General features: G+C 38.3%; 1 protein-coding gene across 1 annotated transcript; it reads right to left on the bottom strand.

Annotated features, from left to right (window-relative positions):
• Positions 1 to 12368: 12368 nt before the first annotated feature.
• Positions 12369 to 18049, bottom strand: LOC108973782 (lipase 3). The gene is made up of 5 exons (XM_018941262.1): positions 16921 to 18049; positions 16665 to 16842; positions 13863 to 14224; positions 13635 to 13793; positions 12369 to 12974 (listed from the first exon to the last, which is right to left on the bottom strand). The coding sequence occupies exons 1-5, from the start codon at positions 17176 to 17178 to the stop codon at positions 12582 to 12584; spliced, it is 1350 nt and encodes a 449-aa protein (XP_018796807.1). The 5' UTR covers positions 17179 to 18049; the 3' UTR covers positions 12369 to 12581.
• Positions 18050 to 23419: the final 5370 nt, after the last annotated feature.

Consider the following 23419-nt stretch of genomic DNA (forward strand, 5'->3'; position numbering starts at 1 on the left):
CGATTCAAAGGAGTTTCTATGCAATTTTGTGGTCGTTGACGATACTTGGATCCACTGCTATAGACCAGAGCTCAAAAAACCGCCAAAACAGAAAACTTCACCATGCGAACTAACACTAAAGAAATCGAATAATTTCCTATCGGCCGGCAACTTTGATGTTCACCCCAACTCATAAAGTATGATCTCAATCGCCTATGCGATAAAGCGTAAAAGAATGGGTCTACTCGTCCTATGCTCAGTTGGCGAAGATAAAGTCGTCGTCGTCGTTACGGCAAAATTGGTATTTTTGTTTCCGAACTTGTTGAATAAGCAACTCGCTTGGTAAATATTGGTTGAAATGAGAAGGTATTTGCCTCCTACACTATCTTTGCAGACCTCCCGAAACCGTATTTCTCACACCGCTTACATAAGTTGGTTCCAATTGGTCATAGCGAAAGGCATCTTTTACACCTTGGTAGTGTTCGAGGCCGACCTAAAACCTGTGCTGTGCTGTGGGTCCGCAATCCGGCTCCACACTGAACCGTATTTTCGATTCTACCTACATTTAGATGTAAACCAAAGCGGCAAATACAATGAGCAGATTGAAGCGAACTTCAAGAGCTAACTGCTCCCCGTGGTACCAAATTTAAGTGTCCGGCCAGACCTTTGAGCTTTTGCTACTACCAGTTGGGTGAGCACCCATTATACTCAATTACTGGTGACATTTGTCGCTTGAACTTCAAATCAATTTTCATTAGAAGGAATCTCATTCAAAATCTATAATATCAGTTCAAGCTGAGTATTACAAGTATAGCACTATTTCTGACAAGATTTTGCTGAAATTTCGAGGGGATAACAGGCATACCATAGCGTATATTAGATTTTAGTCGCCTCTTACGATAGGCATATTTTACCGCGGTCAAATACTATCCCCTGTCTGCTGAGGGATACATGAGTTGACAATCGTATTTTTTTATAAGTAAACGTTGTATAATACAGGGTTTGTCCAGAAAGTAATAGTACTGATATTCTTGCGCCGCGACTGAACTTCGGAGCGTGCGCGCACCGTTCGGATTCGGTAGAGGGCGTTCTTAGCTAACGAATGAGCGGCACCTAGAAAGTCAGGACAAACATTTTCGCGGGACGTGTTTTTGTGAGTGGTGCAGGTCGAAAATGCAGCGTTCGTAAGAGCAGAGGTACGCAATTAGATAGTGTGCGGAACTCGGTAAAATTAACCACAAAAGTGTCTTCTTGTGAATGCAGTCTTATGAGGGATGCGTTGGTCAATGGCTTTATGCACATGAGCAAGTGTCTTTATTATAATTAATATTAGAACCTTTTGCTTGGACTACGATACAAAGCCTTTAACATAAGCGATGTTATGGTACTGGTGTTGACAGCACGCCACACATAAATAATATTTCTGCTGTTGCTTCCCTCCCCGCCTATTGAACTTGTTGTTGAAGAATATTGAATTTCATAACTGCAGTTTGTTAGATGTTTTAGTAATAATTATGACGAGATCGTCGTAACAGCGATAGCGGTTCAGTAATTGCAGCGCTGAAGACGCACAGAGTCAGAGCGGAGAGAAAGCGCGTCAGAGTGGTAGAAAAAGCAACCCTTGAACATTACACCTCGCCTAAGCACCCTTTCAAGTCCAGTAGTGTTTGCTTTTTTGGCGGTTTTATATTTTAATAGTGGCAAACAAGTAATGCCGGCTATTGTATTCTTTAAACATGCAATGTTGTTGTTATTGTTTCTATTGTAGTCTACAAGATGTTGCATCAACTCAAAATCTAGTCAAATTTTCAATGAAGATACAACAAATAACGCCTGATGTTGGCTGGTGTAGAGAAGCCAAGCTGGCAACATTTTGAGGTCGAGCAGGCGTCTGGCGAGCAAACAAAAGAGGCGACCACACGAACTTGCGCCACAATAACAACGATAACAAGCAGTAAAATGGCTTTAAGAGCATTTGCGAACAGGAATATTTAGTGGCAATATTGTATGTAGTGTAGAATTTCGCCAGCTTAATTACTTTGCATTGTGAACGAAGCCAGAAGGACCCGATGAAAGGCAACCAACACCAACACCAACACCAACTGCGTACTCGTATTCCCAAGATGCAAACGCTGACGGCGCAGAGGACGAACGACAGAAAAACGACAACATGCCACAACTAACCGACGACTCTGCTATGTGACAAACATATGTAAGCAATTTATAAGCGAAGCAACGCATCCAGCTGGTCTTACAAGATGCTCGTCTCCCCACAGTATTCCGTACGCTTTGTTAGTTTAACACGATTGTGCGTCTTGTATTATTTTCGTAATTGTTGCAAATTGTTGTAGCAATAATGACCAACGTACGTTCAGGCACATACATACATAGCCCAATTATTAAACTATGTGCAACCTTTCACTCTGGTGTCATGTAGTTTTGATTCCCTGCTCTTCTCCGCCAGCACCACTTATATCTCACACTGCATGTAGCACGCCCCTGTCACTTTACGGAACAGTACCCATATGTTGATGGAGTTGGAGTATGTTTTCAACATTAATCGCCGGCATCACTTAAATGCTTCCTGACGAGACCTTTTACTCGTGGGCCTAAGTGCTATGCTATAATAACAATTGTTTAATATTAGTTTGCTGGTGACAAAACAAGAAGATGTCAGGCACTAATAGCATACATACTCCCACTTTAGTTGGGTGAATTCCCAAAATGACAGAAAGCATGTTTCTGCAATCTACCATATATGCATTTTCTCATATCAGATTTGAATTCAAGTCTTTGCACAAACAAAAACAGGAAAGGTAGAGTAAAATTGTATGAATGAGATACAATTACTCCAATTGCTTTCATCCACATATGAGACGAATTTCTATCACTGATCTAAATTTTGCCTTGTCTTTTCCTATAACTGTTTGCGCGATTTTGGTCGAGTTCACAATAACTCACCATTAACATCCGAAGTGTTACATCATCTCCATGCTTGAACCGCTGGTAACCCAGCTCCCGCTCAGCGCAGCTATCCAGTAATAGAACACTCGAGGAGAGTAGAGCACCGACTCGTTCCCATTCACTAATAGCGGGGCTACATTTCCTGGCTAGCTCGTCAGTTTTACAAATACCTATGATTCCGCTGTAACCTCGCATTCATACTAGTTTTATAACAAAATTACTGGATACCACTAACAACAAGGTAAGGCCATCTTTGATGAACCTTGAACGCACAGTAAGTGAACTTATACCTAATGGCCTTGTTACACGTAACGAGTACAGTGGCGAGACAGTATTCTGGCCGAGTATGATACTCGGTCGAGAGAGTTGCGTTGGCGAGTAGAGGTTTACACATATTTTGTTCATCTAGTTAGACAGTGAAGTTTTTCAAAATTTTATTTACAATGTTTGGTAGAAAAAGACACTTTAAAAGAGTTTTTAATGAATTTCTACCGCATCTCTAATTCCACTTATTTGCCATTTCAATTCTTTCACAATGCAAAATGCAATTGAAACTAAATAAACAACATAAAAATCGACCGAGTGGCGAGTGAAGACCGAACGCGTGTTCACATGCAAYGAGCGAGTCAGTAATTAGCTCAGAAGGGGCAAAAGAGTGAAGAAAAAAGAAGCACTCGGCCTAGTAAGCAAAATGTGATTCTAGTGGCTCTCTCGTAACTATACTCGCCCACTGACTCGGTTCATTACTCGCCTTACTGTTTAAACGAAACGAGCACTCGGCCAAGTCACTGTCTCGCCGCTCTACTCGTTACGTGTGATCAAGGCATAATAGTGCCGCCCTGCTAACTGAGTGGATAGTCTCTTCTTCAAAGGAGGCCTCCGGAGCAGTAAATCTACCGCTTCCTTAATGGAAACAATCACGGCTGTAAAAACAGTCCATAGTCAAGTCAAAGTACCAAGTATGAAACTGAAGTTGATAGACAGTTCCCAAGCTTAGAGGCTTTGAATTTTGGTTATGAGATTACGAAATTTAAGAATCAATAATAGATATTTTACGCAACGATTGCAGCCATATATAGGTAAGAACTGGACAAAACATAAGCGGTGCACCAGAGTTTCGGTTAGGTTTGGTCACTCTTTCGATCGAATCAAATTTTTCCAACGTTTTTTGCTGCCAAAGAAGTTGCAAAGAAATTGTTGAAATCATTTTTTTAGATCATTGCCAAAATTGTTAAGATTTATAACTTCGAAGAGAGATGTTCCTGTAGTATTTTTAAAGTATTGAAACCGCTTTAATGCGAATCTATAATCATGGAACTATGAGGCAAACGCCCAAGGAGGTGTTTGTCTCTTTGGTTTACTGTACTGCATTAATTGAAATAATACTGCTACACTTTACCGTAGACTACACACACAAACATACATATGTATGTTGCAAGCAACTTTATACGCAACAAAGAAATTCCGACAAAACTCGAAACAATTCGGCTCTCAAAATTACAAAGTATCTAAACTTAAGAAACTTACTTACTTACTAGACACATACAGAAGACAGAACTTTAAGGAATAATTGCAATTAGTTTAAGCCGAAGTTTACGCAGAGTGCGAAGACTTTTACACACACAAAAATTTATACAAATAAGTAAGTACTTTTTAATAAAATACAACAAAAGGAAACTCACTGAAATAGATGGTTTAATTTTAAGAATATCAACTTAAAAGTCAGTTTTCATCAAAGTTTTAAAAGCGGCGCTCCTTGGTATGTACTCGTATTTCAACATACATATAATAATAAAAAAATATTACCCTACTCTCTCTCAACAAAAAGTAAGATGAATTTTTGTTTTAGAACTGCACATCAGGAAGGTAGATGAATTTGTTTCAAGGTTGGTAGGACTGTTTTTAACATTTGAAAGCGTTTGTTTGTTAAAAGGTTTAAATATCTCAGAGTTACCCGTGTTACAAACAAAAGTACCATGTTTGATTTTGTTGACCAAAGAACTTATAAATATTTTCTTTGCCGAACAAATATTCTTGTGATACAATGAGTTAGAGACAAACCGCGCACTAAATGACCGTCAACCTCTACCGACGAGTGTCCCGTCCAAAAAATCAATGATTTGGTGCTTGAAAATATCCGATTGAGAATTAGATATATCGCTGATAGTGTTGGCATTCATATCATATATGTTTTATATTATATTATTTGGATTATCGCAACCATTTCTGTGTCTCAAAAGCGCCAAGTCTCCATTGATGCCTTAATTAGAATAATGCACCATGTCATACTGAATTGTTTCTCTGCGACATTTTGGCTAAAATCTCGCCTCATATCGTTCCGAGAGAACCGTGTTCACCTGCTTTGGCTCCATGCGATTTCTGACTATTCAACAAATTCAAAGCAAATCCGCGGACGCTATTTTGACAAGACTTAGGAGATAAAAACCGAATCGAAGAAAGTTTTGAAAGCTATATCGAAGAAAAACTATTCCGACTTTTTCAAGGACTTGAAAACGCGATGGCAAAAGTGATTTTTATCGGCGGTGGGTTTATTTTGAAGGAAATGAAATGAAGTCGGAAGTATAAAGAAGAATTTACATTTTACATACGGTATAACCAGTTTTCTTATAAGTTTCAACGATCGAATTAGCAATACAATATTTCTTAATACTTATCGAGTAAAATCAACTCAGCTTGTGGAGGTAACATAATAAAGTTGAAATCAATTATATTGAATGACATTTACTGTATGGTCACGGAGAGTAATTTCGGTATTGCCGAGAGCAACATCACGTCTAGTTACTTTATTTTTTTTTACTGTGCCCACCTTTTCACATCACTGCTTATTCCCTGGAATAAAAACCTATAACTGTGTCGCCAATTATACTACGAAACACAAAATTTGTCGTAGATGATCAAAGGTCTGAGGGCCTGAGCGCTCTTTCTAACACATATGTATACTTAAAATACATATCTCAGAACACTATTACTAACCCAATTCGGCGAGGTTTCCCATGTTTTCCTTCTAAAATCAGCAATATTGCGCCGAACATTCTCCTCCAAGGAGTCAACCGTGTCGGACTAATCTACTTTATGACCGGCTTCATTTATGAAAAAAAGATGGATCAATGAATAAACCAAAAAGTAAATTTTGAGGATATAAAGACATTTCAACAATGGCTTGAGGATTATCATTACTGCAAATGTGACAATTTTTTTTATGAACACACCAATTTAACCGATATTAAGTTTCATCCCTGAACAACAATTTTTTGTGACAATCGGGAACGTTGGTCATCTCAATTTGGGCCAGTCCATCGAACGTGCAATGAACTTGATGATTGTTCTCCTTCAATTAGAATAGTTAGATATTGAAAGTTCGCAAACCTAGATCCTTACGCTAAACCTTCCATGAAGTGGATGGGCTTAGCTCCGATTGGTTCAGATCGGTCTTCTACGAAACTCTGCTCCACAGCAGCAATATCGTCTGCGATGCGCACTGTACGCCGTCTCTGAGGATACGCATTATTCACTTGGATAAAGGTGGTGCAAAACAGAGACATGGTTGCAAGAATTACTTTATTTGCGGATCGATTATGAATATTGGGCTTATAGAATCTCGGTGATAAATTTGTCTGATTTACAAACGTTTTTCCAGAGAAAGTCCGTTCATTATGAGTATAAATCAAGTAACAGCTTGAAAAGATTAACTCCGATATAAATGTCTCTGCATTGCAAACCTCAGCTCTTTGATTTCAGCCAAATATGTCTCGCAAAACTAGTTTTCAGTGGCAACCCTGATCGTAAAATAGTCGGGACAGTCAAGAAAGAAGTGTTGAGTTGTTTCCACCTTATATTCTTCAATGCAACTTCTGCAGAAACCATCTGTTAAGATTCCCTTACACAATGCTATCGATTTACTTGTTAGCTCATCAGCTTTGCAATTTCCTTATTGATAGCGTGGTTAAGCACTCCTCCAACAACGCTGAACACACTGTTAATAAGTTCAAGGCTAGTAAGCGTCGCTTTGCCATCAGAGTGAACGGTCACATCTCTGACGGAGGCTGCACTCCGGAGCAGTATATCTACTGCTACCTTATTGGCTGCGATATCGGCTTGGAAGACACTTCAGTAATCAAAAAGTCTGCAGCTAGAGTTAAACAGAGCTCCTGACAGTTAATCTCTCCAACAGCGTTCGCTCCAAGCTTCGACCCATCCATAAAGAAGCTCACTGCCCGTCTCTTCAAACGGTTTCTTGCCACCCGCAGGTAGAGAAGGCGTTGCCAGAATTCGGTATGGCGACTCCGTGATCCAAGTGATACGGTATGAAGTCAAAATGTGTGAGGTTATCTTAGTGTTCAGAAACATGTTATTTTAATAATCCAGATTCGCTGAGCCTTTTTCAGCCATAATCCCTCTAATAATGTCTACGGGCACTATGTGCAAAATGGCGTTAAATATCATGGTTGGAGTGCGCCTTAGTGTACCATACATGCTGATGAACGCCGGCCGTTGAACGCTCTCAAATTTCCTTGCAAGTGTGGTTTTTGACTTGACTGTCGTGGTTTAGAGCCAGTGAACCACTTTCGGTGGGAGACCCCACCTTTTGCCCATGGCTCCTCGATATCGACACTTACATCTGGAATAATTTCTTTTAATTAGTTTGGCTTTAAGGTACTTTAATTCGTCGTAGCCAACCTTAAATGTAGCGTCCTGGCTTTAAGTACTGGGCACTCTGTTGCACGCAACACGTTCTTACTTAGAGAACAGGAGCACACACGACTTACTTGCACAGCGAAATCCGATTAAAATGTGCGAGAGTGCAAATTCAGCTTATTGGGACAGCGCCTGAGGGCGTGAAGATCCCAAAGAGGGCTAAAGACAAGCTCCAAAACATGTAACATGTACAAACAAGAGCCCAACTGAATGAGTACAAGCATGTGCGTGTGTATGTGTGGGTTTATGCGAAGTCGCCTTGAGGGACACTGTCACTCAATGGCAATTGGTACATGCCACTTGCCACACGTCGCGTTTGTGGTAGCCCAAAGTACTGCATGTATGCCAGTGTGTGTTCAGTGTGAGACCGTTATCCTATGTGTTTGTGTCAAAGTGTACAATGATCTGCGCCTAAAACTACACCAAGCTCTTGTTTGTCCGGCACAAGAAATGCGACCGAGGCAACGCATTACGGCACTTCCCGTGAGCGTGTGGGTTGTTCGTGCAGCCAAACATGTTAAAATCTTATATGGCAGTCAATATTTGGAAATCGAAGCGAGCGCTGATTTTTCGCACACCCTATTTTCTGCGCTTAGGTTATCTGGTATTCTTTTTTCAGCTCCACCACTCTGCAGTTTAACTCTTTGTTGCCGCGCATTGAGAGTCTATTTGTTCTAGCCACGCTGCCACTGCACATATTAGCATATCCTCTTATCACGTCAGCTCCCATCACAAGCTGTCAGTTCGGTAAATGTGCCGGCACAGATGTTGGCAGGCGTGTTTGTGTATTTATGTGCGCTTGTTTGCTTAAGGCGTCTCTTTGCTGCACTGCACGCAACTGCTGCCCCTCAATGGAAACCACAAATGTCGAACATGTTGCACTGTTTTGTTTCGTTTTATATGGAAATTGCCGAAATTTGCCAAAGCCTGGGTGCATGTGTTTTGAGACACACACACACACACACATGCATATGTATTGGGTATTTACGATAGCACATACCCACTCTAGATTGGTTATTCTTGCATGCACTTGAACGCATATGGTTAGGTGGTGCTCACATGCTATAATATTCAGACTGAGTGAAAAGCTACTAGAGTGCTGGCTTTTGTTTCAGACTAGATATGGTACTTAACGATATTCAAAAATTCTGAAATATTGGTTAATACTCTGCTTGCCAGCTATGGTAATTTCAAGCGCTTTCAACAACGTTTTGCTGATAACCATTCTGTGGCCTGCCGATTGGAATCAGGGTGTAGTTATTCTTATTGTTTTTAAGTAGGCCTTTGATTAGACCCCTTAGATTGTAATTTGATTCGGAATATTTTTGATCGATGCTCCAAACAGGTAATCGCAATCGTGTGTAAGGACTTTTGATAACTTTGACAACTCGAAAACACTCGTTGAGTGTACGTCCTAGAAATAGCATCAAGCTTCCTCGTGATTGGACGAGTTTGGGTGCCTAATCATTGAATTGGGTCTTTGTTGTTGTAGTAGATCTTAGCAAAGTTCATCTTGCCATGCAACAAATCGAAGTTGTATAGAAGAAAGTGAGATGGAAACGTCCTGGCACTTTCTACTCCATTGTCCAGCTTTTGCAAAACTAAGGCCGAAATATCGACAAGAGATATCCTTGTTATGATCGACCATTTAACCTAATCTAGCCTAAGATATAGTAATATAGAAGACATTTTAGATTACAAACATCCACATACCTCAACGTTTTATTTGGGGGGGAAGTCACACCAAGGGAGGATGGATATGATGGATAGGGCAGAAGCCTATGGCACACCAGCGGATCTTACAACGTCTGCACAGATGGATCCAAAATGGCCAATTGAGTGGAAGCCAGCATCTATTGCTCGGCACTGGATCTCAGGCGACCTTTCATGCTTCCGGATTACTGCAGTATCTTCCAAGCGGAAGTATTTGCAGTTGTAAAGGAGGCCGAGATAGCTAACAACGCTGGAAATAACATAAAAAGGATAAATATATGCGTCGTTCATCAGCCAGCAATTAAGGCAATAATCTCACATCGCATTACGTCAGAAAATGTCCTTAGAAGCAGGAAAGCAGTAAATATTGCGATTGCATATATATTGGATTCCAGGCCACAAGCAAGTTTTGGGAAGCGAAGCAACTGATGAGATAGTCAAAAGTGTCATCCATCTGACTTCCAAACAAGAACAGGAAATCACTATGAACGATATATGTACAACGAAATTCAGGAAAGCGCTGACAGGCGAATCAGTGTGAGATCAAATGCCTTACATGCAGAATGACAAAGATCATCTGTAAGATACTCGTAGACAGACTCCCTTGATTCTTACTCACACGATCCCGAAAGGACTACTGCAAGTTTGTTGGCGTCTTGATAGGTCACAACATACTGCGAGCCAAATGGGCATAAGTGGTAATAATACTTGCAAAAAGTGTAGAGAATTTAACATTAGAAAGACGCTGAAACACCTTTGTCCAGCACTATCTAAAATTCGACCCAAGTAGTAGGAGCGTCGAAATTCAAAGGACTGGACGGAGTATCAAACGTAGACATCGCTCTTAAATTTCGCAAAAAAAACGTTGACGTCTTGTGTGACGAATTCTTCACCTAATATGTGGCATTAATAAGGACCACCAGGTTAATATATGGCGTGATCACCGACCGGTATAATCTAATCTAACTTATTGCTCATCTGAAGCTATAAACATTTCTAATTTGTGGATTCCATCATAAAAGAGTGCTGGCTTAAAACAAACGGTTTAATGTATCCAGCCAGTTTTAATGAAGATTTCTACTTCAGGTTTGTGATAGATTGGAGCACTCAAAGAGAAAGTGCAGAACCGTCTGCTTATACCCTTCGAGTTTATACCTATGGTATAAAATGTTATAGGACATTCCCATTTTTAACATTTAAAGTGTTTTCTCCAAATGGCCAATGGAGTCAGTAGAGTAATCTTTTGTCAAAAAAAAATTTTTTATTTTTTTATTTTTTTTTTTTTTTTCATTTTCTGTTCCCTTATGCGCTTAGAATTAATGTACCCATTTTACCATTGGAAGGTTTTGAAAACGGCCCAAAAATAATAATACCTCACATAATACCTACTGCACACCTCAAACTTTAAACGTGCTATTCTCAAAACACACTTTTTTAAAGTGGCGGATGTGATACCTGTCGAACTACTTAACCGATTTGCCTAATTTATTTTTTTTAATGTTCACAAAACGCCTGGCTATATAGTTCCATATGCTTTATAATTTATTGTCAATGTTATGACAAAATTTATGTAAAAAAAAAAAATGGGGAAAAATTAAAACGAAAAAAAACTTTAATTACGTTTTTATTTATTTTCATGATTCTAGTAGCGACGATAAACATTCACGAACTTTTTAAGAATAAATTGAGTTTCTGTGTTTCAAATGATCCAAACCATCCAGCCATTTCTCCGACAGATGTCATCAAAAATTTCCAAAATAAAAATTGTTTATACACTCCACGATATCATGATATGTGAAAAATATTCTATTGTAGAATAAAACTTTCTATGAAAAAAAATGTCAAAAGCAAGGCCGGATGACCCCACTGACCCCTTATGGTAGCTGTAAGTCTATATATACTTTCCCGGAACAATTTAATAAGTTCTTACTTTTTTCTTTGTAATATTTTGCCAAATCTATCACTATTAGCTATCTTGTGTTTGGTTATACACAGATCTCTGCCTCGCATTCAACAAGATAGACTTTTACGACATGGGCAACTCGCCTGTTTCCTGAGACTGGAAACACAAATTATGGATAAGTGGAGTTGACCTGCCAGTGAGCTTAAAGCTGTCCAACATTTGTTGTCTACGTTGGAATTAGTTTTCTAAATCCTCCCGTACTCATCGTGTAGAATGGAGATGCTAACTGAGATCAAACTTGGACGGAGAGAAAGAGAGAGGAGAGAGAGAGATAGATATTAAGATCTTCGAAATACACCTCCACTCCTACTCGCAGTCTATCTTGGACCCGTCTGTATAGATGGAATTACACCTAATTCCGTCTTTACACAGTAGCTTGGTTTGGGAAAAACCCGTGTAAAAACGGCCGTATAAAAGAGCACGTTGACTATTCCCCTAAATTTGTGCCAAAGACAGGTTTGAGTCATGCAGAATCGAATAAAATTGTGTAAAAATTAGAAACTGTTTTATATCCAGATCGTGTTAAATCAAAACCGTGCAAAAACAGAATTAGGTACGTTCCACTCCACCTTTTCTAAAACTCTTCTCCTTTTACGTCTAGAAGGTATTCTCACCTGGAAATCTAAACTTGTGCGAATGTAGTCTGATTATTTAAATTTGTTTTGCGCAGGTGCAAGATATAGATTCTGCTTATAATACCATACATAGCATTCTTATGTACCAAGCGGGTCTGATAAATACAAATTCTTTGATAATAAATTTCTAAATATTTTAAAACTCCAATGATTTAGCACTCCACAGCGATGAGATAAATATTACCATCTGTGTTTACTTAAAACTGAATAAAATTCTTTATTGAAAGATGCAAAGATGTATGTATGGATGTGTCTATGTTCTTATATAATAAAAAAAAACCTAAAGTTATGAATTCTTTCCATTGATTCTTTCAATTGCGATATAAATGTAATAAAAACAAACTTTGCTCTTAGTATGCTAAATTTTCTTTTAAATTCCTGTTATACTATACTATATATACATATATATATGTGTACAAGTTTTTTTTAATATAAATGGTTTATTGTAGTATTTTTTGTTTTAACACCGAATTTACACTATCCCTACACTAACTATAATACCTGTATAGAATATACTCCATACTTATAAACTTTAGGTACTTGCTACTACTCAATTCCGCTTGAGTTCACAGTTTTCTAAAACTTTACATACTAATTTATAAGAATGTATTTTAAAGTTCTCCACGTTCAACTAAGCTCATTAGTCTCAAGACACGATTATAAAGCAGCTCTCGTGCACCGACACCCCAAACAAAGTCCAAATGATTGAAGTTTGGGTAGCTTACCAAAAATTTGCCGACTACATTCGGCAGCTGAAGATGTAAGTGTTCTACATCGACTGGGGTGGCCAGCCAATCGTTTTGAGAATAATGCAGCGCCACCTTATTGCCGACATTCGCAAAGTTATATTCCGGTGGTGACACATTGTTGTATATCCAGTAATTTCGTATCCAACCGTAATCGAATTGACGGAAGTGACCCGACTGTTTTAATTGGCCGTAGTGTTGCATTTGCTTGGTAGAAGCGCCAGCAGGCGAATGGCCAAGGACGACTGGCAGCATTGTCTAAGAAAAAAAAATTAAAATAGAATTTATATAGTGCAAACTGTATCTCATAAAGTACAATATACACGGTTTGTGCGGAAAGTAATAGCACTGATTTTCTTCTACAGCGAGTGTACTTCAGTTGCGGCCCTTCAGTTGTCTCCGAGCACCTGGAGAGTCAGGACAACTATTGATTGTGATTTGGTCGGCCACCATATATTTGTTCCTCCTGGACAAACCGTCAACGCTAAGTTTTAAGCGAGGGACACAAACGGGTCCGAAAAGACATCGTAGGTCCCCATGGATTTTTTTTTGTTTTTTGTTTCCTTGCCTGAAATGGCCGATGAAAGGCAAGCATTTTGTAACGACAGAGGGGATCCAAGCACCATGTACCTCGGCTCTCAAGACTATTCCGGAGAATGACTTCCCGGATCCCTCCAATGCTTAGAAATTGTGCTGGCAGCGCCGCATCGACGCAAAAAGAGCTTATTTTGAAAGTTTTTAAAGAATTGCAAGGATTGGTTCAATAAAATTTTTTTAATCAACTCAGTCCTATTACTTTCCGTACAAACTCTGTGTACCAAACTTCTATGTATACTTGATCGGACCTGCCACATATTGCATGAACCCGTTTCTATTTCGAACTAAAGGCAATTTAGAAATCATTTGGCCAGCGCTTACCTCATTGGCCTGTGCTTTATCGAAACCAACAATCAAAAATAACACATCGGAACAAATCTCCAACGTCCAATTGTCCTCATCGCAGATCATCTGACTGAACATTGTCATGAACTCGTTATCAGGCAGAAACTCATGCGCACCAATCAGTTTTAAGAGCACCTAAGTGATTAATAAAAAAGCGTAGTTTAAAATATGTTGCCATAAATATAATCATATAATGCTACGCACACTGAGGGGATCCTGGAAGAAAGCCAAAAACTGGACCACCGGACTCTTGCTATGCTTAATATAAGCTACTGGTGCCAATGCTTGCATCAAAATGATTTTCTCACTGTACTCAGGATGTTCACTGCACATTATCCAAAAGGTCATGGTGCCCTGTGAGTGACCTATATAATGTAATTGATCATGTTCCGTTTGTCCCAAAATGTAATCAATGCTTGCGGGAAGATCATATTTGCCCATTTCATGAAATGTGTAATCCCAGAATTTAGCATGCTTCGTGCTGTACTTGGTATGATTGCGTGAGTACGTATTGCCTCTCACATTTGGCATCCACACATCGTAGCCGGAATCGTAGAGAAGATATGCTGTAGGGTATTAAGTGTATAGTATATTTGAGCAATGATCAGCAGGTAAATATTTCGAAAAGCCAAATATCAGAAAAACACTTAGCCTAATATTTAGAAAGCGTTCTAGCAAATACTTGAACCCATATAGCAAATACTTGAATCCAAATCTTATAAATAATACATTTTCTCTCCTTTTTTGATATTCAAGATTTGTGGGCATACAATATTAATATTTATACCCTGAACAGAGTATATTAGCTTTGTCATGTAGTTTTTAACACCCAAAAGGAAACGTCGGAGAGGATATATAAAAGTATACAAATGTTCGCGTATTAAAAACTTTTTTATTAAACGAGATATGTTCATGCAACTAAGTATGAATTATTTCCTAACACAGAACCAAAATATGTGTTTAAAGCATATAGCAGTTATACAAACTGAAGGATCGAAATCAAGCCCTTGTATGGAAAGCGCTTTTATTTGGTATACTCTCTTCAAGTAACATGATCTAGATTATTCATCAAACCAACAATACAACCTCCGTACGTGTGCTCTGCTATCAACCAGATTTTCACCATGTGCCAAATCTTGGAAAAGTACCGTGAAAGCAAAATCGACACACCCTCTCTTCGTCGATTTTAAAGCCACCTTCAACAGCACGAAAAGGTACTACCTCCATGCCGCTATATCTAAACATGTTATCCTGTCGAACAACATCGAAAGCTAAGAATCGGGGAGGATCTTTTCAAACCCTTTGAGGTTTCAGTCAAGGGGACTACTTATCGTGTGACTTCTTCTTCCCGGCCTTAGTCTTTGCTTGCTGCGAGCATATAAAGTGTCGGTTACGCCCGAACTTAACCAATCCCAACTTTTTTCTTGTTTTATTTGTCGACTCTACTATTACTTTGTACTCTTCTAAATTTCTGTTGGCCTTGGCCCTTTCGTTTATTGTGAATTTTTTTCAAAAAAGGAATTAATTTGAAATAAACCTCATTAATTATATACAGTGCTTGCCTCAGTGTGAGTTCCACTTGATAAACAATAGTATGGTTTCTTTAACTTAATGCTCTATTTTTTGTTGCGTCAATCGCTGATCAAATACTGACAATAGTAATAACACAGATTGCTATAGATTTGATAAATATGTATATTTAAGTGTATTCAAGACTTTAAATTATGAGGCCATTCAAAGATAATAGTTTTGGGAAGAGGTGCTGTAATGAACTTGGTATTAATGATCTTAATGCATGAGAGAAAGTAAAACAATGGGACATTAGTCAGCAGATGTGAAACGGTTAGCTGCTGTCCCAATATGTTTGACCTCAACCTGCTTAGTTCGTATTACGGAATCTTTTGCTATTTAATGAATTCCAAGCACTTGACCCAAAATACACAAGTTGGAACTCACTACTGAAAAGAAAACAGACTGCTTACCTCACAACGTTGCAATCGCGCGTGATGGGATAGATACCGAGAGTTGAAGATAGAAGCGAGACGCATTTGTAGACAGAAAAAGAGAGATGACGAAATGCGCAAGTATGAAGAGCTTGACAAGTTGGCCGAGAAGCGTAGTGCTCGAAAATTTTACGAAAAAACGAAGCGACTAAGAGAAGGTTTCAAGACCGTAGCTTACTCTTGTAGAACCCAAGGATGTGATCTAGTAACCGATGCCCAGAATATACTAAAATTATGGAGGGAACACTTCTCCAGCCTGCTGATTCCCCAATCGATGACGATGGAGCAGACGTTCTATTGTCCAACCATGAAAAAATTCGAGTAGCAATTACCCGTCTGAATAACAACAAAGCGAAGGTTGCCGATGGACTGCCGGCCGAGCTATTCAAACACGGCGGCGAAGAACTGATAAGGTGCATGCATCAGCTTCTTTGTAAAGAACATGTGGACAGAACCATGGCTACACTTGGAATCTCCCATTGTCACCAAATAGCGAAAAGGAAGAACGACTGGCGCGCTGTTGTAAACTCGACTAAAACTGCCTAAGCGTTGTCTACGCCAATGAAGAAGAAGAAAATCTCGTCAAATAAAAAAGTTTTCCATACAAAAACTTAAGTTTGATCGTTGAATTGGAGCAGTTTCTTTGGCATGAAAGGCCAAGTTAAAGATTTCAGATCGATATTTCAAAAACTCGAACTAGTTCGTTATATACAGACAAACGAAAGACGGACCTGGCTTAACCGAATCAGCTTGTCATGTTAATCACTTACATATATATTTTATAGATTTTCCTTGTGGGGATACAAACTTCGTGTCAAACTTAATATACCCACATTTTCATCTAAACTAACTACTACCCGAAAGTTAACATTAAGAACAAGTTTAAAAATAAACGCGATAACGGAAAGCTCCGAGAAATTCACTTTAAAACTTATTATTGGTGTTTCTCTCACTTATCTGGGGATTATTTCCCCCGGCAAATTTCGTTATTATTATCACTTACCAAGTCCCTTATCGGGTCCCATCATAACCCATGTCGCCGACGAGTCTAATAAGCCGTGCATTAGCAAAATTGGCGTAGCGGCTGCGCGAGCAATTCGATGAAGCTCCAAAATGTAACCGTCATCGGTGATCACGTGATGGATTTCCGCAGGGTACCCATATTTCTTTATTAATTCCGGCTAAACGCAGAAAAAATATTGATTGAAGCTTTTTGTAATATTACACAATAATCACTGAGTTATGTTACAACTTTTTACCGTTTTCAGATGTGCATCCTCTGGAACGTTTATATTTACACCCGAACCACGTTTCAAAATATCAACTATGTTTAAAGGATTCTCAGTGACCACACCAACCGATCCAACCGCTTCAACGAACGAGCGCCCGAGCTGCGGCAGATTGAACAACGAGATATCACCAAAACTCAATGACCAAGTATTCGCCTCCTGGGCTTTGCTATCCAAGCAGATGCCGAGTAAAGCGAATATGAGTACAAAACTTTTGAAGCGTGACATGTTGTTGTCGAATGCGTGGCGGGCAACTTAAAACTGAACGCGGCGAAGTCAAGATGCGAGCTAAAAGTCTGTTTGTTGGTTGTGTGTTTCTTGTTTTTGTGTGTTTTTTTTTTTATCGGTAAGCAAGCTATTTAAGTGTGATTGTTGACGAACAAAAAGGGGCTCGTCTCGCCACTTGTTGTTGTATGTACTATAAATTTGATGCTACGGCACGAGTGTTTTTAAAAATCACTTTTTGACGCTTCACTTTTCCTAAGACAACGTAGAGCGCACATTATACAAATGTTTTTCCCAACGCGGTTGTTTGACGATTAAACATTGACTGCGATTACCGTTTGGTCCCACACAGCGTGACACTGACCAACATTATACGGATTGATACGAAGCGTTTGTTGTTGCTTTTCGCTTTTATTTTTATTCTATGAAGATACGCGCTGCTGATAAACGAATGTGTTGGTCAATGGGAGCGACGCTTATCAACAAATGACGGATGACGGATGCCGCGTGACGCACAAAGGCGAGTGTCCGCACTACGATAGTTCCAATCCGTTCAATTAATCAAGCGGACGATGCTCTGTGAGCAAATAAATTGTTCTCTCAATCTATTTTTATTTCACTTTGCGTTCGCTTTTTTTCCAATCCAAATCAAGCTCTCGAGTCGGAAATCTCAAACGCGGCATTAATGAAAGCACAACTTAATCGTAAACATTCGTTCTTTACGGTCACCAATTGCCGACTGTTTTGTTGTGCGCGAATGCTGATTGTGCCCAGCCGCCAACTATTTACGCTTTGCTGAAGATTCGCATGCTCTCACGATAATTCAACTGTATGTATTTATGTTGTTGCAATAAGTTGTTGGCAACATTTCGCACTCAGCTGGTTTTTATAGTATTTTTATGAATTTATTCCAATAATTATTGCATTAAAATTTTTAGTTTTTTTGATGCTCCGAACAATTAAAGCGTAATTCTTAAATCAGTTCATCTGAACGCGGTTTCTCAAAGTTCATTTCCACTACCTAGTTTCACTTTTTATAGCGTTTCGCTCTCTCTCGTAATTGCAAAGCTATCTGTATCCGCGTACCTTTGATTGTACTCAGCGGAAGTCACGAAATTTACATATAGCTACTTTAATTTCAAGTCTAGCAGTTGAGAAGAACAATTGTAATAGGGGGGTACGGAAGTATGTAAATAATTGCTGATTACGAAAACTTGCCTAACTATGCGAACTTCATCAAGCGAACTACGAAACCTTTGAGAGGTATAATGATCGTAAAGAAAAGTTACTTTCTTTACTCATCAGCGGTATAGAATCCTCAAACTTTTCTAGATTTTAAATTGTTAAAAAAAATATTTGAAGACATAGAAGAAAACACAGATGCTGCACCGCAGCAATAATACTCTTCACAGGTGGATTTTTATACCCTGAACAGGGTATATTCAGTTTGTCACAAAGTGTGTAACCCAGAAGGAATGGTCGGAGACCCTTTAAAGTATATATATAAATGATCAGTATGTTGAGCTGAGTCGATTTAGCCATGTCCGTCTGTCTGTCTGTATATATACGAACTAGTCATTCAGTTTTTAAGATATCGTTTTGAAATTTTGCAAACATCATTTTCTCTTCAAGAAGCTGCTCATTTGTCGGAACTGTCGACATCGAACCACTACATATAGCTGCCCTACAAACTGAACGATCGGAATCAAGTTCGTGTATGGAAAACTTTCACGTTTGACAATGTATCTTCACGAAATTTGGTATAGATTATTTTCTGAGACAACAATGTAATCTCCGAAAAAATTGTTCAGAACGGATTACTATAGCGTATAGCTTCCATACAAACTGAACACATAGTTACTAAAAGAAATGCACCTGTGAAGGGTATATTAGCTTCGGTGCAGCTGAAGTTAATGATTTTTCTTATTTATACCATCAAAGGCAAAAAAAATTTATGTTCTTCATTTTGATCGATAAGTTTAAATGACAGCTATATGCCACAGTAGTCCGATCTAAGCAATTTCTTCGAATCTTATTGCTGTACTTTCAATTTCGTAGATAAATTGTCGAATAAAAAACTTTTCCACACTTGGACTTGAGTTCGTTCGATCACTTTGTATATATATATGCTATGGTTGTCCGATCTGTACAATTTATTCGGAAGTTAAGGTAATGCCATAGATTAAAATTTTCACCAAATTTCGTGAAAATACTTCGTTAAATTAAGAAGGTTTCCGTCGCATCGCGACAAAGCGCTTAGAGCTTGCGACAAATCCAGCGAGGCGAATAATATCAATTTGAATCACGTCGAGTTCGTAGAAAGTATGGAAGTATGGAATTTGATGCTTCAACTTTTTTGGTTGTGGAGGATAAAGCGTCTAGCTGTTTCAGTTTCCAGCGATTCTGCTGTGGTCAGAGACCCGAGAAGTTTAATATGGAAGAAACTTGCTGCTACTGTTAATGAGGTCAACTGTCAGCGAGCTCAAGGTCAGTATAGCAGCAATGATATCGGGGTTATGGTACTAAGACTAGCTGAAAGCTAACCTTCAAAAGACGCGTGTATAAATATGTGAATTAGATTACCTATTACTTGTACATAATTTTGAGTGAAACTACTTTTGTTATTTTGGAAAAAAATTAATAAAGAAGAATTTCGCGAGTTGATAAAATATTGCTTTTTGAAAGGAAAAACTGAAGCTGAAGAAAAAATTTGTTTTGACTAGTTTTCAGACACTGCCCCCCTCCCCGAAAACTCTGTTTCACAGTGTGCTTCAAATTGCTTCCACATCCGCTGTGATCTTCAGATCTGGTCCCCAGCGACTATTTCCTGTTCTCAGATCCTAAAAGAATGCTCACAGGGAAGAAATTCTCGTGGAAGATCGGGGATGATTCATAAAGATATTTCGATTTTTATTCAAGTTACAGCTTGCACGGGCGGATGGACGGACAGACAGACATACAGTCAACCAGATTTCAACTTTTCTCGTCATACTGATTCTTTATAAAAATACTCTGTGCCCAAAAAATAAGGGGAAATTTGAATTTAAATTGCGTGCTTCGAAAAATTTGCAGAATCACTTTTTTTAGGTTGGTAGTACTGTCAGTCACATTTCATTGTCAAATTTCATGTCAAAATATTCATTAGTGTTTGAGATACGTGTCGTTTTGTCAGCTGTTAAGAGTGAGTTTTTCGTTTTTTGCGATGTCGAAATTTGTTGAGCAAAGAATTTGCATTAAATGATCATTTCACTAAAAACTCAACCTATATCGTTCCGCATCAAGCTCAAAAAGACCGCTCCGGGAACACCGTTTTTCAGGAGAATTCAAGCCGCAGCGAAGACGGATCTTAAGGCCATCCCGGAATGTGACTACAACCAGTGTTTCGAAGATTGGAAAATCCGTTTGCATAATGTACTACATCTAGTGGGGATTACTTTGAAGGGGAAGAAATTGACTTGGAAGAATAAATAAAGAATTTTCAAAATAAATACAATGTCACCTTTTTTTTGGGCACAGAATATCACCCTAAATTTGTTTCGCTTAGTTTTAGGTGACACATACAACTGTTAGGTGAACAAAAATATTATACTTACACTCTTTTTTATTAAATAAAGGCATTATTTTACTCCATGCAGTAAAGCTTTAAACGAATTATAAATATATTTTATTTATTTATATCAACATTTACTGCCATCGCAGCAAAATACAGCTCACCAATACTATTTAACGATGGAACGTACAATAAACAAATATAACTTTTACATGAAACAATGAGTCATGTCTATAGACGATCGTTGCTAATAAGCATTCCTCAATTTACACACATTAGGGCAGGGGTGGATCCCCGGGGGAACTGAGGAACTGTTTCAGTGTTCTGCAGAACGGATCAATCGACCTTGCGAAAGCATCACACGTCATAACAACAATGGTTGCAACACTGAACGCGCGAAGAATGCTCAAAGCTGTGAAGATTTGAACAGGGTTTCTGCATACATTCCACTCATTGACACGATCATGCAAGATTTAAAAACGCGGTTTTCCGATGAAGCTCTTGAAAGTTTCAATTTGAGTGAGCTGTTACCGAAATTTAACCTCAATTTGGAAGAAAGGGATTTAACTGTAATCATTGAATGCCTAGTTAGACGTTTTAAGAAAACCTTGCCAGGAAACAAAGAACTACAAAAAACGAAGCTCAAAGCTGAAGTGGCGCTTTTTCAACAACAATAAAAAATAAAATTACTACGAGAAAGTGCAAAATACCCCACCCTTACATTGACGATTACATACATACATACAGATATGTAAGAATATGAGTGCAAAAATAATGAAAACTGCACAGCGCATGATTCTATAACCCAGAAAATTGCTTGCGCAGATATAATCCAACAACATAATTTGATTTGGCAAGTATCACAGTAACGCCTCATTAACATTTTATCAGCTAAGCAATAAATGCAACAGAACTAGACTTTGAGTAAAAATCGTAAAATTATTTTGAACTTTGTGCGCAAATGACTAAACGCTCGTAAAAGCTATTACCAAAACAATAAAAAGAAACCTCATTATAGAAGAAACGAACATCGAAACAATAATGATGTAATTGATGTTAAATATTATATATAGTCTTTTGCACGTTAATCGAATTAGTAATAGCTAAGTGTTTGTATTATTGCATTCTCCAGGTATTTTTTGGGAGCTGTGCTTTCCTCGTTTAGCGGTATATTGAAAGTATTAGAGCGGCTGCGAATTAAAGTCGATTTATATATTGGAAAAAGTATTTTCGTATTTTGCCCATAGATGTCGTTGCAGTCGTATATTTGCAGTACTACCAACCACATTATGTCACACCATATAGTGTTGGAAAGGTGAGATTTTAAGCTTCATTTAACCAAAAACAGATTCAATTCGGGGATGTTGAGAAAAAGTTACAGCTGTTCAAAAATGAGTGAAAATAATGAAGATTCGCTATATTTTGAAATTTTATAAAAAAGGTAGTTACGCAAGCCACCACTGCTCTAGTCGACCTATCGTTGAGAAAGTCGAACCATTTAAAAAATGCTGGCTACAAAATGAAGCTCGATGTTCGGGTTTCTGAAACGAATGGTAACAGGCGACGAAAGGGGTTCAAATACGACAATAATGTGCGAAAAAGATCATGGTTCAAGCATGGTGAAGCTCAACAAATGGTCGCAAAGCTAGGAGCTACTCCAGCCTGGTAAAACGATTAATTCTACATTGCACTGTCAACAACTGATGAGATTGAAGCAATCAAAAACGTCCAGAACTGATCAACAGAAAAGGCTTCGTTTTCCAACAGGACAACGCTACACCACACACTTTTTTGATGACTCGGCGAAAACTGGGAGAGCTTGACTGTGAAGTTTTGATGCATCCCCCATATAGCCCTGACCTTGCACCATTGAACTACTATTTAGTTCGGTTAATGTAGAACTCTCTTAACGGAGTAAAGTTAGCTACAAAAGAAGCCTGTGAAAATTACTTGTCGTAGTTTTTCACCGAGTAACCAGAAAAGTTTTACACTGATGGAGTAATGTCTCTACCGGAAAAAAGGCCAAAATGGTACATATTTGTTTCATTAAAGTTCATTATAAATATAAAAAAAATAAGTTGATGCTTGATTAGAAATACGATAAGACTTTTTCGACTACAAATATATAGCAAGCTGAGTGAACAGCAATATCTATGAGTAGATAATGTCTTTTTATTACTAAACGACGGTTGGAACTGTCGAAATGCAATTCAAGATTTTGGGATATTCGTATTCTAAATTATTGTTCATAAAAATACACTTTCAGGAGATGTTTCCTAAACTACTATGTGGTAACGCGTGATAATTCTGCTAGATACTAATCGATTAACAATTGCATTTAACAATGATATTTGAATTCATATGCACCAATCTCTATTATAAAATTATACAGCAACTGGAATATTTAGACGCCTTAATTTTTTTTTTTTTCATTTTTGTAATTACGATTGTATTATATATATATTATGCCATGTCTTACTGTTTTGTTTTTATTAATGTAATGTTAAAAAAAGCATCATTTTAATTTCAGCGTTCAATGAAGCGTTGTTAATACAACTTTTTATTATGCTTAGAATTCGTTTTGTCTGAAAATTAATGACCACACGCTAATTGCGCAACTTACGGAAAATAACCGTATGTACTTACGTATACTATATACAAACATTTTATAATCATTTAAGAAAAGATAGAACA

This window comes from Bactrocera latifrons, unplaced genomic scaffold, assembly GCF_001853355.1.
Source record: "Bactrocera latifrons isolate USDA-ARS-PBARC rearing strain unplaced genomic scaffold, ASM185335v1 scaffold_50, whole genome shotgun sequence".
Lineage (NCBI taxonomy): Eukaryota > Metazoa > Arthropoda > Insecta > Diptera > Tephritidae > Bactrocera > Bactrocera latifrons.

Excerpts from the sequence above, each read along its gene's own strand:
- LOC108973782 (XM_018941262.1), bottom strand. The coding sequence starts at position 17,178 with ATGTCACGCTTCAAAAGTTTTGTACTCATATTCGCTTTACTCGGCATC. Across the intron at positions 13,794-13,862 it reads TCTTCCAGGATCCCCTCAGT|GTGCTCTTAAAACTGATTGG; the intron begins GTGCGTAGCATT and ends TTAATCACTTAG. Across the intron at positions 12,975-13,634 it reads ATAAAGCACAGGCCAATGAG|ACAATGCTGCCAGTCGTCCT; the intron begins GTAAGCGCTGGC and ends TTTTTTTCTTAG.